This window comes from Syngnathus typhle, linkage group LG12 (genome assembly GCF_033458585.1).
Source record: "Syngnathus typhle isolate RoL2023-S1 ecotype Sweden linkage group LG12, RoL_Styp_1.0, whole genome shotgun sequence".
In the NCBI taxonomy this organism is placed as follows: Eukaryota; Metazoa; Chordata; class Actinopteri; order Syngnathiformes; family Syngnathidae; genus Syngnathus; species Syngnathus typhle.
Window position 1 is genome coordinate 9,514,336 of NC_083749.1, and position 15,356 is coordinate 9,529,691.

Genomic DNA, 15,356 nt, shown 5'->3' on the forward strand with positions numbered 1-15,356 from the left:
GGGAGGAGGAGGGCTTGGCTCGTGAGAAAAGGGGGCGGGAGCAGAGCAGAGCAGGACACGCCGGTGCAGCAGGCGGAAGGAAAAGTAGTGCTATTATGAGTGCAAGTCGTCAAATTGGAGCAGAAAAAAATGAGGAAAAATATAATTAAATAATTGTAAGTATCGATATTTTAGCTAGGGAGATCGATACTCAAAAATGAGCAGCCTGGATCGATATATCGATATTTAGGTATCGATCCGCCCATCCCTATATATATATAATATTATTCATCCGCTGACCCAACACACCTCCACACCGCACGGAGAGGGGCAACAAAAAGTAGAGCATACCAAACAATGCAATATGCAAACGAGAAACAACACTTCCAAGTCAATACATAACAGGCGGCTTTATGCATTTTTTTTAATCTTTTTTCACACTGGTCCAGTGGTACAGTGGTGAAGGCTCGCGACATGTTCCGCCACCCGACTTGCTTCGTGTGCGCCGACTGCGACGTCAATCTGAAGCAGAAGGGTTATTTCTTCGTGGAAGGCCAACTGTACTGCGAGACCCACGCCAGGGCCAGGAGCAGACCCCCACCCGAGAGTCACGACTTGTAGGGAAGGGACTCACCCACCGAGTAGGGATGGGCGGATCGATACCAAAATATCGATATATCGATCCAGGCTGCTTATTTTTGAGTATCGATCTCCCTAGCTAAAATATCGATACTTACAATTATTTAATTATATTTTTCCTCATTTTTTTCTGCTCCGACTTGCACTCATGCTAGCACTACTTTTCCTTCCGCCTGCTGCACCGGCGTGTCCTGCTCTGCTCTGCTCCCGCCCCCTTTTCTCACAAGCCAAGCCCTCCTCCTCCGCCCCCCGTTCCAATCCATCTTCCACTAATGCACTAATGTCTAAAAAGGTTAATAATACATGTACATGACGTAATACTTTTTTCTACAAAATTCAATAGATGACTCTCCAAGAGCAAGAATGCCACTGCATTTAAATTGTTTTTTTGGCGGGAATTACACTTCCGGTATCGATATCGGATCGAATATCGGGTATTTTGGGTAGGAAATACTTGGTATCGGATCGACTCCAAAATCATTGGTATCGCCCATCCCTACCACCGAGGGACACCGCCTGGTCACCGTTTTCCTGTCCAGCTAAACGACATCGCTTCCTGTTCACTAATGTCCCCATTTCTAGTTTTTGATTCATTATTGAGCCAATAAAGACACCTCAGCCTAACAACAATCTTTATTTTTTATTTTATTTATTTATTTATTTATTTATTTATTTATTTATTTATTTATTTATTTATTTATTTATTTATTTATTTATTTATTTATTTATTTATTTATTTATTTATTGTGTCCAGAGTCTATATAGGTATTGCTGTATTCAAATCATACTGGTCAAATTTCTGTTTTCCTTTGGTCAAATTATGTTATCTGGTTTTCTTGTGTCCACTTTTTTCTTCAAGGTATATGATGGTGAAACGAAAAACCAGGACGGAAACGGATTCCTTCTTTATCAGGACTTCGCCGCCACAACTTTCGCATTCCCCGTCACCTGACCCCTACTAACCAATCAGGTGCTAGCAGTTTTGGCGGTTGCAAGTGAATGAGTAAAAGTCGAAGTCATTTTCAAACATAAATGTCGTTATATATTTTAACAAATCAGCTTTGTTTTGATACATTTCTAAATGTTATGCAGGTCGCACTATGTAGATTGCGCGTCTGGCATTGAAACTTTGGTTGTATTCGGGACAGGACTAGATCAGCGCAAATGCTTCTTCCCGCTTCTTTTTGCCACCAAATACTCGCACACTCTCCGCCTTCGTTGAAAGCCGTGACGATAACGGGGCGAGCGAGGCGCTGCCCTCGGGCAAGGCTTTAAAATGACATCAGAAAGCCCTGCTCCACGGCTTGCTGCTGTTTTGTCCAAGGGCGACAGCAGCTGTCGCATGGGGCAGCGCGCTCCGCTGCGCCACCTTGGCGCTTTGGTGCGTAACTGCGCGTCAGCTTACCTGCTCGGCTTTATAAGCCGGTCAGGTACCCCTGACCCGCATCTACCCACCACTGGCCCATTTGCAGAGACCTGGATAATACCCGGCGCCTTGATTCTCCTTCAACTTCAGTTTCGGCTTCAAGTTCTGCTCAACTTCAAGTTCTCCTTCAACTCCCTCTTCTGCTTCAAGTTCTCCTTCAACTCCCTCTTCTGCTTCATTTTCTGTTTCAGATTCTGTCTGCGTGGGCCAGGCTGCCCGATTGGACATCATGAGCCTCCCCACACTTGTGGTGGCATTGGCGCTGACGTTGTGCGCCTGGATTACGCTTTGTGGAGGTAATTGGGATGTTTGAAAAAATCTAAAAACAAAGCAAATAGCAAGAATTGAAGGCGCCAATTTGGATAAAATAACTTGAAGGGGGGGGGGGGGGGGTTAACGTTTGAAATTGTGGCGCCTTGGGAGAGGCGTCGAGCGCAGCAAGCACCCTTGCATATTTTTTTCGATTTATTTTTTACCGTCTCAACTGTTCCGCGCTGCTACACAAAACAATGCTTCTACTCTGCATGCAATGCTTTGCGGGGAAAAGACGATTCAAGTTGTCTGTTGCGTCCGACACGCACGAGCTCGTTAATATTTTTCTGCCGTTACTTTTTGTTTTCCTTCAATAACGGGTAAAAGCGCCGCCGTGTTTTTTTTTGTTTTTTTTGTGATTGCGTCTGTGTTCTCGTCGCGTCTTGTTTATCTACGTTTTTCGCTCTTTGGTTTTCTAAGTTCGGTGAGTACGCGTTATTTGGCAATGTTTGCCACATTTTGCAAAGTTTGCCACATTTTGCAAAGTTTCACCTTCAAGCACCTTATGGCCGCTTTGATTTTGTTTTTCGGGTATAGTTAAAAAAAAAAAAGCGCTCTATTAATAGGCAAATCGCGGGTGAGTTGACAAGCTTAACTTGATTTTTTTTTTTGGACACACAGACACACACACAACGTCATATGTGAGAATCGAACTCAGTGTCGGCAGGTGTACCCCCATCAGGGACTACCCCCGGCCGGGGTTTAACTTGAAAGTTACTTCTTGTGAATGCGTTACTCCCTCGCGACCACGCGAGAGCGCCGTTTTCAGGCGCTGATGTGTCAGACTGAATAGCCAACCAAATGTGCCCTCCCTCGTCAGACATTTCGTGCGATTCCGGATGGGAGGTGTTCGGCTCCAGCTGCTACAAGAAGATGCCAGCCACCAACGGTTGGCTGGGGGCTCGTTTACACTGCGCCCTGGAGGGCGGCGACCTGGTCTCCTTCAACTCATTGGCCGAGGAAGATTTTGTGAAGGGCAAAATGGGGGTAGACCCGTTCTGGATCGGACTCTCCAACCTGGTGAGTTTAAATGCAAGGAGGGTCTGTCCTGGGTTGACAACCGCGATTGGTCTCCTCCGCAGGAATGCGGCCATAAGTTGTGTCATCGAATGTCAGGCAAGGAGCCGAAATGGTCCGACGACACGCCGCTGATCTACAGCAACTGGGATGCCCGTCAAGCCGTAAGGTAAGAAAGTCACATTGTGGAGCGAGCCCGCGCAACAAAAGCCTGACAGACCGCATTGTTGTCGCTGCCCCCCAACCCCCGACAGCACCACATCGGAGTCCTGCGCCTACGTCAAGCGAAAAGCATTTGGGTACGACCAGTCCGAGAAGTGGAGAACCGGCTTGTGCGAGTCCTCCCTGGCGTACATATGCAAACGCTCGCCCGACGGTAAGCCGCTCGTCCGTCATGTTGAGGATAGGAGCGCCGCCCGTCACGTTGTCTTTCCGCACGCAGGCTGCCCGGACGGACAACCGTGCTCCAAGAAGGCCGACCGTTTGGCTCTCTCTCCGGTGCAAAGTGAGTGGCTTCTTTCTGCACCTTGGCCGCCTTGTCACAGGTTTCTCCTCAATCTTACTTTGGGCCTTCAGCTTCCGCCTGCGACCCCGGCTACTTGCTCTACGGCCCTTTTTGCTACCGCTACTTCTTGGAGACCAAAAAAATTTGGCAGGCAGCTGAGGATGACTGCGTCGCACGGGGAGGTCACCTGGCAAGCGTCCACTCGCATGAAGACGGCAAATGGATGCTGGGTGAGCACCAAGGGCCACCATCACGTTTTGGGGGCTCTTCTTGCATTAAAGCTGAGTTCTCCCTCTGCAAGCTCACACAGGCCAATATTCTTGGCTGGGACTGCGTAAAACATCAAACAAGTTTGAGTGGACTGACAAAATGTCTTCAGTAAGTAACACACTCACGGTAAGTTTGGAGTTGGCAAGAATGCAAAAATGATGATGGTCACACACACATCTGGGTGTGGTGAAATTTGTCCTCTGCATTGAACCCATCCGCGTTTGATTTTAATCCATCCCCTGGGGGAGAGGGGAGCAGTGAGCAGCAGCGGTGCCGCCGCGCTCGGAATCATTTGGTGATCAAAAGACAAGTGTGAAGAAAAAAGGCTTACACACTGTTTCGACATGGTGAAGGAAACTGCTTATTTTCAATGTTCACCTTTCAGAAGAAAACTTTGGCCAAATTGCGAGATGATGACAGTAGTAGTAGAATGTTGTCGAGAGTGAGGAAAGCATAAGGGCAACGCGCCACCAATGTCGTCCACAGGACCTCATCTTGTGGCACCCAAATAATCCAGATGGCGATCCATACGGTGTTCTGTCAGAAATTGGACTGATCTATAGCGGCAAAAGCGACACGCTTCGCTACATCTGTCAAAAAGGTGCGCAGGCCACGCGCCGTCACCACCGGGTACTTTTTGTTTACATGCCTGTTCTCATTTGCGCTCCCTTGCAGCCAAGTCCACCAGTCCTCCTCCGCCGCTCCCAGGTGGGTCAGGGGCCGGCGGCACGTGTTCCCGCCCGTGCGCCATCCGCGGCGATTCTCACCATTTGTGCCTTGCAGCCTGGAGCGACAAATGCGGCTGGGAGTGGCTGGACAACCCCGCCAACGACTTCTGCTACCTGATGAGAGGGAACCAGCTCAAAAGCTGGAAGGAGGCGCGCGACGACTGCAACCGCCACGATGCCCATCTGCTCAGTATCACGGACTCTCACGAGCAGGCCTTTGTGCACGGTGTGTGTGTGTGTCTTAATGTCTGCACTTGTGTTTTGGCGCGACCATGTGGAAACTTTGATTCAAAGGTCACAGCAAGGCCGTGCTCACCACTCCCTCGCTGTGGCTGGACGCCGACGCCCCCTTCGCCGAGAGCGGCGGGCGGTGGGCCGACGGCTCCCCGTTCAGCTACGTCCACCTGAGCGCCGGTTTGTGGCGAGCCACGCTCATGTTCCCATTCAGGAACTTAGCGCTTAGTCTCTGTTGGCCCCCTTGCAGGTCACCATGGCGACAAAGTTGGGGGACGCTGCCTTTCCTTTCTCATTGACAACGGCGACTGGAAATTTGACGTGTGCGAGATCAAGAGAGGCTACATCTGCAAGAGAAGAGGTAGGAGGGCGGGGTGGAACGGGCCGCGACCCTCTATCTCAAGGCGTGCTGACGTTTGCCTTTGGTCCTTGCAGCGGCGACAGCGCAACAAGCTCCGCTGCCTCACGCCGGTAAGAAATTGCCGCTTGCAAAGATGGCCGCTAGAACTAATTAACCTGCCCTGACTCGCCCCCGCCCGCCCGCAGGTTTCCTCAAGCAAGAGATATGCGAGAACGCCGACAACCGAGCCATTTGCCCCGAGGACAGAGTCATGCGCATCCAGTCGGCCTTCTACGGACGGAGGAGCAGCAACGTCTGCTCGGCCCAACGCGGCTCAGACGGTAGGCGGCCCCGCCCACTGTCGGCCGTCCTTTAGCTGACGTGTCAACTTGGTGCCCTCTCGCAGCCAAATGTACGGTGGAAGGTGCCCTCCTTCACTACAGGAAAGAGTGCGACAACTGCCACCAGTGCCTCGTCAAGCCCATGAAGGAGGACCCCTGCCCCGAGGTCTCCAAATACCTCCAGATGGTCTACACCTGCGAAACGGACGGTAGGTGTCGTCTCGTCTTTGCCAAATGAATTGTTGTGTGCCAAACCAGGTAAGCCCATGAGGCCCTGAATAACATTTTTGGTTGTCCAAAGAGTGTTTTGACAGTTTAGGCAACACCCAAGGCAGCCTGAAAAAGTTGAAGCTGAGAGCCTCCTCCTCATTGAGCGGCTTCGGCCCCGACAAGGCTTGCCTCAATGGGAAAAGCTGCTGGAAACCGTTGAAGCGTACGTGGAGAACTCTGACACAACACACACACACACTAAATCTGGCTTCTTCCTTCCTTCCCTCAGCTATGGACAGCTGGATCGAGGTGGACTTAGGCGAGATGAAAAAAGTGACCGGGATGGAGATCCAGATGTGTCCTTGGGCCTCCTCCAGGCACTGGTCCAGGTTTAAGATGACCCATAGTTTGGACGGACAGGACTGGACCGGCCACTCCCAGATGGTGAGTTGGCAGCCGTGAGCCAACTTGCTCCTCTCTCTCCCTCCTCTCTCTCTCTCTCTCTCTCTCTCTCTCTCTCTCTCTCTCTCTCTCTCTCTCTCTCTCTCTCTCTCTCTCTCTCTCTCTCTCTCTCTCTTTCTCCCTCCTCTTTCTCTCTCCGTCTCGCTCCTGTCTCCCTTTCCCTTGCTCTCTTTCTCTCTTTCCCTCGTTCTTTCTCTTTTTCCTCTCTGCTTTTCTCTTTCTCCCTCTCTCCATATCTCTTTCTCTCTTTTTCTTGCTCTGTCTCTCTCCTGCCTCTCTTTCCCTTGCTCTCTTTTTCTTTCTTTCTCTCTCTCGCTCTCTCTCTCTCTCTGTCTCTCTCTATTCCTCTCCGTCTCTCTGTCTGTCTGTGTCTGTCTGTCTCGCTCTCTCACCCTTGTCTTTCTCGCCAGCTTTCCCCCGGAGCGACTCAGACCCTGATGGAGCCCATGCTAGCCCAGTTCATCCGCATCCTGCCACTGGATCACAAATGGATCGTCGGCCTCCGCTTTGACGTCTTGGGATGCGCGCTTGACAGTAAGCGAGCTGCCGGCGCCGCGCTCACCGTCAAATAGGAAAACCAACCGTGACTCTCGCGTCCGCAGATGTGATCAGCTGCGACGAGCAGTTCGTCAACGTCGCCTTGGACAAGCTGCCCACTACGTGAGTGGTCGCAGCGCGTCCGAGCTTTCCAATCAAGTGCGAGTCTCGCAACGGCCGTGTCGTCCGCAGGGTCTTCTGTCCGCCGGGTTGCGCCAAGTTGGACCACCAAGTCTACGGCACGTGGGGGTACAAAGAGGTACGTGACGGCGCCGCCCGCCGCTGGCCTTCCTGGGCTCTGACGCGGCGCTTTGCGTGAGCGCAGGAGTCTCACATCTGCGCCGCCGCCATCCACGCCGGCGTCATCGCTGACAAGACTGGAGGAAAGTGCACCTTGCTGAAAGCGCCGCCGCAGAAGAGCTTCCAAGCATCCGAACAGAACGGAATCCTCTCCAAACAGTGAGTGGGCCGCTTTCAGCGCGCGCTCTGATGGCAGACGCCGGCTTAACGCGAGCGCCGGCATCGATCCGCAGATTGAACCAAGAGGGGCCTTTGGCTTTCACGTTTGCCGACGGAGGTGAGTCGCCGAAGCGCCGTGGCGTCAAACTTGTGCGTGACACCTGGCGATGTCTCATGGGCAGAGATGAGATGCTTGGGACCTGAGTGGGAGGAGTTTGCCGGCTTCTGCTACAAGATTTTTGAGGACAAGAAGACCTGGGCCGAGGCTCAGCACGCCTGCGGGACTTTTGGCGCCCAGCTGGTGTCCGTGGGTTCCCTAGTGGAGCAGGAGTGGCTGAAGACGACTTTGTACTTTGGTACGCTGCCTCGCCTCGCCTCGCCTCGCCTCGCCTCGCCTCGCCTCGCCTCGCCTCGCCTCGCCTCGTATGTTCGGAGGTGTGATGTCACGCCCTTCCTCTGCAGATGACAGCGACACGTGGACCGGACTCAATGACCTGGCTGTTCCCGGCATGTTCGTGTGGTCAGACCGCCGCCCTGTGACCTTGACCTTCTGGGCTGCCGGAGAGCCCAACAACGAGCTCCCCTTGGACGACAACTGCGTGGCGGCGGCTTTCCAGGTGAGCACCGGCACCGGCAGCCACCCACACAACCACCGACCCACCCCCTTTGTCTTTCAGACGGGACGCTGGATGCGGATGTTGTGCACGCAGCTCAATCGCTTCGTGTGCAAGATGCCCAAAGCGCATTACACCATCGCCGCTGGAGAGCCCGAGACGGAAAGCGGCGATTCCAAGGCCTTGTCCATGGTGTCGACTGGAACTGTGGGTGGCACGCAAACGCATTTTTAGCCCAGGGTTGTCAAACTCATTTTTATCGCGGGCCACTTTGCCCTTGCGGCATCCCTCAGAGGGCCGTATTTCATATGAAATACTTATTGTTCAAATTACAATGGAAAGGATGAATACAAATCATTAAAAAAAAAAAAAAGTCACACAAAATTGGTTTCAACAAAAATCATGGGAGTTGACATGGCGGGCCTGATTGGGCCCCCGGGCCTTGAGTTTGACACCTACGCTTTCGCCGCTTGCTTCTTGATCTTGTGGCCAAATGCGTGGATTGCAATATACCGTTGCGTATGCCCAATGCAGTGCAAAGACCTTGTCCTGGAAATGATGAAAGGTCTTCAGGTGGGAAGTACCATCACCATCAAAGGGCTGGGCAACGACAAGACCAAGAGGTACACCGGGGTAAAGAAGGCAATCGTTTGGACAAACCGCCAACGCCTGTGTGTGTGTGTGTGTGTGTCTCGCTCGCAGCTTCCAAGCCAGCTTGCTCAACGCCGACAACCAAACCATCCTGCAGCTCAAGCTGGACGCCGAGACCCAAACCGTCATGCTGAGCTCCCAACTGGACAGCGACCCGGACCAGCAGCTAAACCAGCTGCATGTTGCCCGTATCCCCCTGCAACGTGGCGTGGACTTCAAGGTAACGCTCCATGCCGCGCACTCGCCAGCGCCCCCCCTGCCTAATTGCCTCTCTCGTTCAGATCGTCATCAGCTGCGCCCAGCACGTCTTCCGCGTTTTGGCCGGGGGCCACCGGCTGCACTACGCCTACCAGGGCCACCTCCGACTGGCAGACATCACGCTGCTGCGACTGCATGGCGACGTGTCGCTGAAGGTCGTCCGCCTGGCGGCGGCGCCGCCCACCTAAGCCGGAAAAACTACGACAACCCAACAGCGGCGGTCTCGTACCGTGCGCTGCCCGATGAGCTAAGTTTGTGCATGTTTTCTTGACACCTCAAAGCACTTACTGAGCTTCAGGAGAGTGAGGAGGGGGAAAAAAAAAAAAAAATTACAGCAGCTATCCAGTTAACCAACTGCAAAAAAATCTAGAAAAAAAAATGGTATTCCTTTTGTGTTATACAATATCTATATATGTATCTATGTATCTATCCACCAATTTTGAATTCCACCTTTTGAATTATAATTATATATCTGTATATAAAGTAAATATCTATCCACTGCCACCGTCTGGGGCTTATGGCTCCTAAAAAAAAATGTTTTTGAATGCCCTGTTTTGAATTCTACATTTTGAATTCCAATTATCTATCAAAGTATCTATCCATATATCCGCCGCCGCCGCCGTCTGGGGCTTATGGCCCCTAAAAAAAAAAAAAAATGTTTTTGAGTGTTTTCTATTTAATCATGATTTGGCTTGAAGATTTAAACCAGTGGTTCCCAAAGTGGGCGGTACCGCCCCCCTGGGGGCGGTGGAAAGCTCTGGGGGGGCGGTGAGGAAGAAAGGGGCGGTAGGGGGGCGGTAGGGGGGCGGCAGTCGATTTGTACACAACACGCACGCCGCTCTGGCCCAGTCAGATACGACAGCATAGCTACAAAAGCAAAAGCTCAGGTTTGTAATTTCAAGCTTGTAATGTTCAGAATTTTATCTTATAATAAAAACCGCATTCTGGCGGTCAACATCATCTTGAGTTCAAGTCAACATGAAATTGGGGACTCGCCAGAACGCGCCGTGTTGTGTTGTGTTGAGCTGGTTAGGGCAATGGTCCCCAACCACCGGGCCGCGGCCCGGTACCGGTCCGTGGGTCACTTGGTACCGGGCCGCCAAGCCGCACAGAATTTTTTTTTTTATCGACGATCAATTAATTCAGGTCAAGACGCTCGTCCCGGTCACGTGACATGTTTCCCCAGTCGAGCCCGCAAAGCTAATATGTGGCGACAGGCTAACTAACCAGGCAGTGAAGCATTCAAAACTGCTTCAACACATGGAGACCAAGCATCCTGCAATAAAAGACAAACCTTAAATCACTTCGGGTGTCATTGTCTCCGATTACGTCTAGATGGGACCGGCTCGTTTCTGAGAAACAAACTCAGTGCTCCCACTAATTCAACGTAATGGTAATGATATTATAAATGTATTATTTATTTATTTATTTATATAAATGTATTATTTATTTATATAAATGCCGGTCCGCGAAAATATTTCTGACATGTAACCGGTCCGTGGCGCAAAAAAGGTTGGGGACCACTGCCTTAGATCACGTCCGCCACCATTTTCTGTGAATAAATGGAAGAAAATGAATACATGAGAGGGTAAACTTGCTTTTCATACCTTCAATGTTGTCATTTTTGTCCTTAAGTAGGCCTATTTATGAAATGCGATAAAATGCTGTATTTTACATGGTTTTATTTTTTTGTTTTTGTTTTGGGGGGGGGGGTAGGAGGGGGGCGCTAGGAATTCACTGGGGAGCCAAAGGGGGCGCCAGCCTGCAAAAGTTTGGGAACCACTGATTTAAACCTAAGCAGTGTTTGTCCCTTTGTTTGACCCTTGACCTTTGTTTCCCATGATGTACTCCAATGTTATGATTATAAGTGTGTTCAATAAAATAACAAAGACAAATCCTCAGTTTTTTATTTATGAAGCTAATTTCATGCTAATGCTAAGTAGGATCTTAAAACTTGTACCGTTTTTATTCCGTGTATAGTGTGCAAAATTCAATGAATTTATTGTCCTAAAATCTGGGGTGCGCATGATACATGGGTACAAATTTTTTTTTCTTTTTTCTTTTTTCTTTTTTCTTTTTTTTTTTTAGAAAACAAAACCAACAACACGACTGACCGACAAAGTCGTGGAACAAAAAGACAGGGTGACATTACTAGAGATGCACCGATCCGACTTTTTCTGTTTCGATACCGATACCGATGCCGTGGCTTTGCGTATCGGTCGATACCCGATACCGATCCGATATTATGGTTGACTTAACAAGCTACATAACTCTACATGTGGAACAGAAAAGACCAAAGGCAATGGCATCAGGCAGACTACACAGTTCTTTGCTCTAAATTAGGGGTGTCCAAACTAACGGTCCAGTTTTTATTGGCCCGCAGCAAATTCATAAAACATAATTGAATATGGCCCGCACAAGAAGCTTGAGCTCAGCTTCTCAGTTTCCACACTAGATGGAGCCCGCCACACAAAGCGTTTGACGTCCCATTAACACCCCCCCGGAAGAGAAGCGAACACGCAGCGTTTGACATCCGATTAGATCAGATGCGCAGAACGGATGCGCAAGACACGTCAGTTATATTAAGAGCGAGAGTTGTTTTCTTCCTATTAGTTTCAATTCACAGTTTAATTAGCAGTTTCAATCAGCAAATAACAAAATGCGTATTACAGGTAATATTTTATTTCACAACACTTTGCCTTGTTCCTTTGGTCTCTGCTGTTCATCCTAAAACACAAAGGCGCTCTTTAAGCAATGCGACAGTGAGCGCCCGGCGCGCTGCGGTTGCGCGACCGCACCAAATTAAGCTCCCTGCGCAGTGCGCACTGAGGTCCACTTAAATTTTAGAAAGTACATCAGGACTTTAAAAATATCTTCTAAATTTCAGCGACGGCTCTGTCACAATAATGCGACCAGCGCGGTGCAGTTGGGCGGTCGGCGGCGCGCTACGGTTGAGCGTTCTCTCTCGCACTCTCTCTCTCGCTCTCTCTCGCTCTCGCACACACGCGCACACACGCAAACCGGGTATCATACGGAGGCCGCCATTACAGATGCGCAGAACGGATGCGCAAGACACGTCAGCTCTATAAAGAGCGAGAGTTCTGTTCTCCACCTATTAGTTTCAATTCACAGTTTAATTAGCAGTTTCAATCAGCAAATGCGTATTACAGGTAATATTTTATTTCACAACACTTTACCTTGTTGCTTTCGTCTCTGCTGTTCACTTCAAACACGCTCCATACGAACACAATGCTCTGGTATCAGACAAGGCTTGCTCGATCACCTGCTCGTTTGCTGTCTGTCACAATGTACCCTACACAAATCCGAAACATTAGTTGCGGCTCCGAGTCACGACGAGGGGCAAGTTTTGGTTTCCAAGGGTGTTTTTATTCCTCTTCAACGTCTCTCCCATACAGAGCCGCCTTTTTCACGTCCGCACGCCTCTTTCCCGTGCGCGCACGGAGCGCGGTGGTGCGTTTATGGCAATCGGAGAAATCAACGCCAACAAAAAAAAATACATCCAGCCTAGTTAAGACCATACCAAAGACTATAAAAATGGGACCCATTGCCTCCCTGCGTGTGTGATGATCATTGGGACTTAAAAAAAAAAAAAGAAAAACATTTCATAAAAAAAAAATTCATAAAAATTGGGTGCGTATTATACATGGGTACAGGCTTTTTTCCAGCATCAGCATGCCATTTTTAGGGTGCGTATTATACATGGGGGCGCACTATACACGGAAAAAAACGGTAAGATGGGGCAGGGGCCATTTTGTTCATCTTTTTGTGGATGTTAAAGAGCCTGTAGCACGTGCAGACATCAAGGAAGGCGCTCCTGTAGTTGCTGTTCATCCAGCCATAGAGAATGGGGTTGACGAAGGTGGAGCACATGGCCACCACGTGGAAGGCGCTGAAGAGCAGCTTGAAGTTGTCCATGTAGACCACACGGCCGTCCATGTCCACGGCAAGCTGGAAGGCGTGCAGCGGCAGCCAGCTGACGCCAAAGACGGCCACTACCGTCACCAGCATCTTGGTGGTCTTACGGCGGCGGCGGTGGGCGCGCGACAGGCGGGTGGCGTTCAGCTAGCTCCGAGGAACACACAAAAATAAAGGTATTAGCATTTTTATCATAATGTATGCCAAAGCACTATTTGAAGCGGGACTCTGTCCCAACACTACAGTTCATTTTAGGACCATCCTGAAATTGAAATTTAGGGTTCTTAGTTCCTCTGTGCAACAAGATGACAGCAAAGCAACATTTTTTTATTTTATTCGATTAAGCCAGGGGTCCCCAAACTTTTTCCTGTGAGGGCCACATAACCTTTCCCTTCTCTGATGGCGGGCCGGTGTCAGTTTGTAACAGAAAAAGTGTGACGATCGTAGGGGAGCTTAAAAAATTTATTGTTTTCCAGAAAGCCACACATAACCAAATAACGGTTATTTAATAACCCTTTCCAGGTTCTATACAGAAAAAAAGTCAGGAAACAAATAATAACACTATTAATGAAATAAATAATAACTAAATAACCCTCTCTGAGTTCTTCACAGAAAAAACTGGAAATAAATAATAACTAAATAACTCTCTCTGGATTCTTCATAGAAAAAAAACCATGGAACATTAACTTTCTGTTGTGCCATGCACAATCTTAACAGATAAAAGTTCAGCTCAGTTGTCAGAGCAGAACCTCTCTGACACATATGAGCAGTCTCTTAAAGTTCTTGTGTTCCTCCCTTATAATCATTTTGTAGGTTCCAGTAGGCTTGTAGACACCGCTGTCTTTTTTGTTAAAGTTTGATAGTGCGTCATAGTCTGGAGTAAAATTTGTTGTGGCAATTCTTAGGCGAGATTCGAGGTGTTGGTCCGTTTACCTCGATCTTTGACGGGTAGATGTTGACGTTCATGTGGCTGAACGTCACGTCGCGTACGTCGAGCCAAATTGGCCACTCTTTTTTAACATTCGGCACTCACTTCTTTTCTTCGGGCCACTCATTTTAATGGAAGGATTCCAGGGGAAGGTTTGTGGGTGGCTTTAGCGCAAAACTGCATCTGAAAGCTCAGTGCGCAAATTACAAGAATGCTGTCGTCACAGCCCACGCTCTAAATTCGGGACTGATACAAATAGAGCGCGAGTGCGCCATGTCCGTACACGCACTTGTGAGTGTGCACCGAGCTTTCTGACACGGCTTCCGGTAGTAAATGCGCAGGCGAGCGCTTCCCCATCTACTGGGCAAACGCAGTCATTGCAGGCAAAATGAGCAAAAAAAAAAAAGTTTAATACAATTTGTTCAGGGTTGGCGGGCCGGATTAAACGGTCCCGTGGGCCGTATCCGGCCCGCGGGCCGTAGTTTGGTGACCCCTGGATTAAGCTATAGGGCCTTTCTACACTGGAAAAAATGTTACAGTAAAGCTAGTCGCTATATTATATTTTTTATTTTTGTCTTTACAGCAGTACTTGGAGAGCAAAATATTCTCAAGGTGGTGCTCGATGTATAAAACTTACTATGATCTCACCTTGCTCCAGATGCACGCGTAGGCTCCTGTGTTGACAGGCAACGGCAGGCCGTACTGCAGCAACAACATGGCCAGGCTGTAGGGGGCGCTGCCGCTCCCCTCGGGCCACTTCTCGCCACACACCTGGATGGACTTGCCGGGCGCCAAGTGGAAGGTGGTGTACTCTCTGAAGATGGCCAGCGGGCTGGCGAAGAGCACGCTGACCACCCAGGTGATTGCCACCACAGCGGCGCACGCCCGTCGGGACATCCGCGGCGTGCCATCCGGGCGACGTGCCACGCTGCGGAGGCGGTCCACCGCAATAACGTTCAGCGTGATGGTGGACACGTGCACGCAGGGCGAAGCACAGCGCCTGGCCGAACGCCCACTCGCCACGGAGGGTGTACGCCAACGTGAACGGTAAGCAGAGCGATGCCACCAGGAGGTCGGCCAGAACCAGATTGGCGATGAAGAAGTTGGTGACGGTTCGCAGGCGGCGGAAACGAAACACCACGTGGATCACTAAGGTGTTGCCCACCACGCCCAGGGCGATGATGAGGCCGTACGCCATGATGAGCGCCACACGGACGGACGGAGGGCAGGTGGATGCTGTCCTCCAGGCCCGGATAGGCCGCCTGGTTCTCAACGGGCACCGTTCCCATGCTGGCCCAACAGCAGTTAGCGTAGGACTTGGGTGCCGACAGCCGCAGTGCCTTATTTGCCGCGTCCGTTTTGCGGCGACCCCATCGGCCAGCCGGCTGGCCTGCGGAAGCAACATATAACGTCAGTCTGTAACTATAGATATTCGTGGAAAGTAAACGCGAGTAAACTCCAGCACTGGAGGTCCCCAATGGACCCATCTGTGTGAAACTTTGAGGCTGAG

At 50.2% G+C, this 15,356-nt stretch overlaps 1 protein-coding gene, 2 long non-coding RNA genes and 1 pseudogene across 3 annotated transcripts; 3 read left to right on the forward strand and 1 right to left on the reverse strand.

The window, feature by feature from the left end:
- Window positions 1-1,381: 1,381 nt before the first annotated feature.
- LOC133162978 (uncharacterized) lies at window positions 1,382-3,370 on the forward strand. Its single transcript, XR_009716307.1, has 3 exons — window positions 1,382-1,588; window positions 2,236-2,340; window positions 3,177-3,370. It is a non-coding gene; the product is annotated as an uncharacterized LOC133162978 (long non-coding RNA).
- Window positions 3,371-4,800: 1,430 nt separating this feature from the next.
- Window positions 4,801-5,229, forward strand: LOC133163040 (uncharacterized). The gene is made up of 3 exons (XR_009716316.1): window positions 4,801-4,856; window positions 4,932-5,102; window positions 5,171-5,229. It is a non-coding gene; the product is annotated as an uncharacterized LOC133163040 (long non-coding RNA).
- Window positions 5,230-5,362: 133 nt separating this feature from the next.
- LOC133163884 (uncharacterized) lies at window positions 5,363-10,685 on the forward strand. The gene is made up of 17 exons (XM_061294168.1): window positions 5,363-5,471; window positions 5,546-5,581; window positions 5,657-5,791; window positions 5,857-6,000; window positions 6,093-6,224; window positions 6,291-6,445; window positions 6,874-6,997; window positions 7,066-7,123; window positions 7,193-7,259; window positions 7,326-7,459; window positions 7,534-7,577; window positions 7,642-7,815; window positions 7,922-8,076; window positions 8,137-8,280; window positions 8,608-8,696; window positions 8,776-8,944; window positions 9,006-10,685. The coding sequence occupies exons 3-17, from the start codon at window positions 5,722-5,724 to the stop codon at window positions 9,168-9,170; spliced, it is 1,824 nt and encodes a 607-aa protein (XP_061150152.1). The 5' UTR covers window positions 5,363-5,471; window positions 5,546-5,581; window positions 5,657-5,721; the 3' UTR covers window positions 9,171-10,685.
- Window positions 10,686-12,053: 1,368 nt separating this feature from the next.
- On the reverse strand, window positions 12,054-15,135 carry LOC133163790 (neuropeptide Y receptor type 2-like; annotated as a pseudogene).
- Window positions 15,136-15,356: the final 221 nt, after the last annotated feature.

Excerpts from the sequence above, each read along its gene's own strand:
- LOC133163884 (XM_061294168.1), top strand. The coding sequence starts at position 5,722 with ATGCGCATCCAGTCGGCCTTCTACGGACGGAGGAGCAGCAACGTCTGC. Across the intron at positions 6,225-6,290 it reads CTGCTGGAAACCGTTGAAGC|CTATGGACAGCTGGATCGAG; the intron begins GTACGTGGAGAA and ends TCCTTCCCTCAG. Across the intron at positions 8,077-8,136 it reads GCGTGGCGGCGGCTTTCCAG|ACGGGACGCTGGATGCGGAT; the intron begins GTGAGCACCGGC and ends TTTGTCTTTCAG.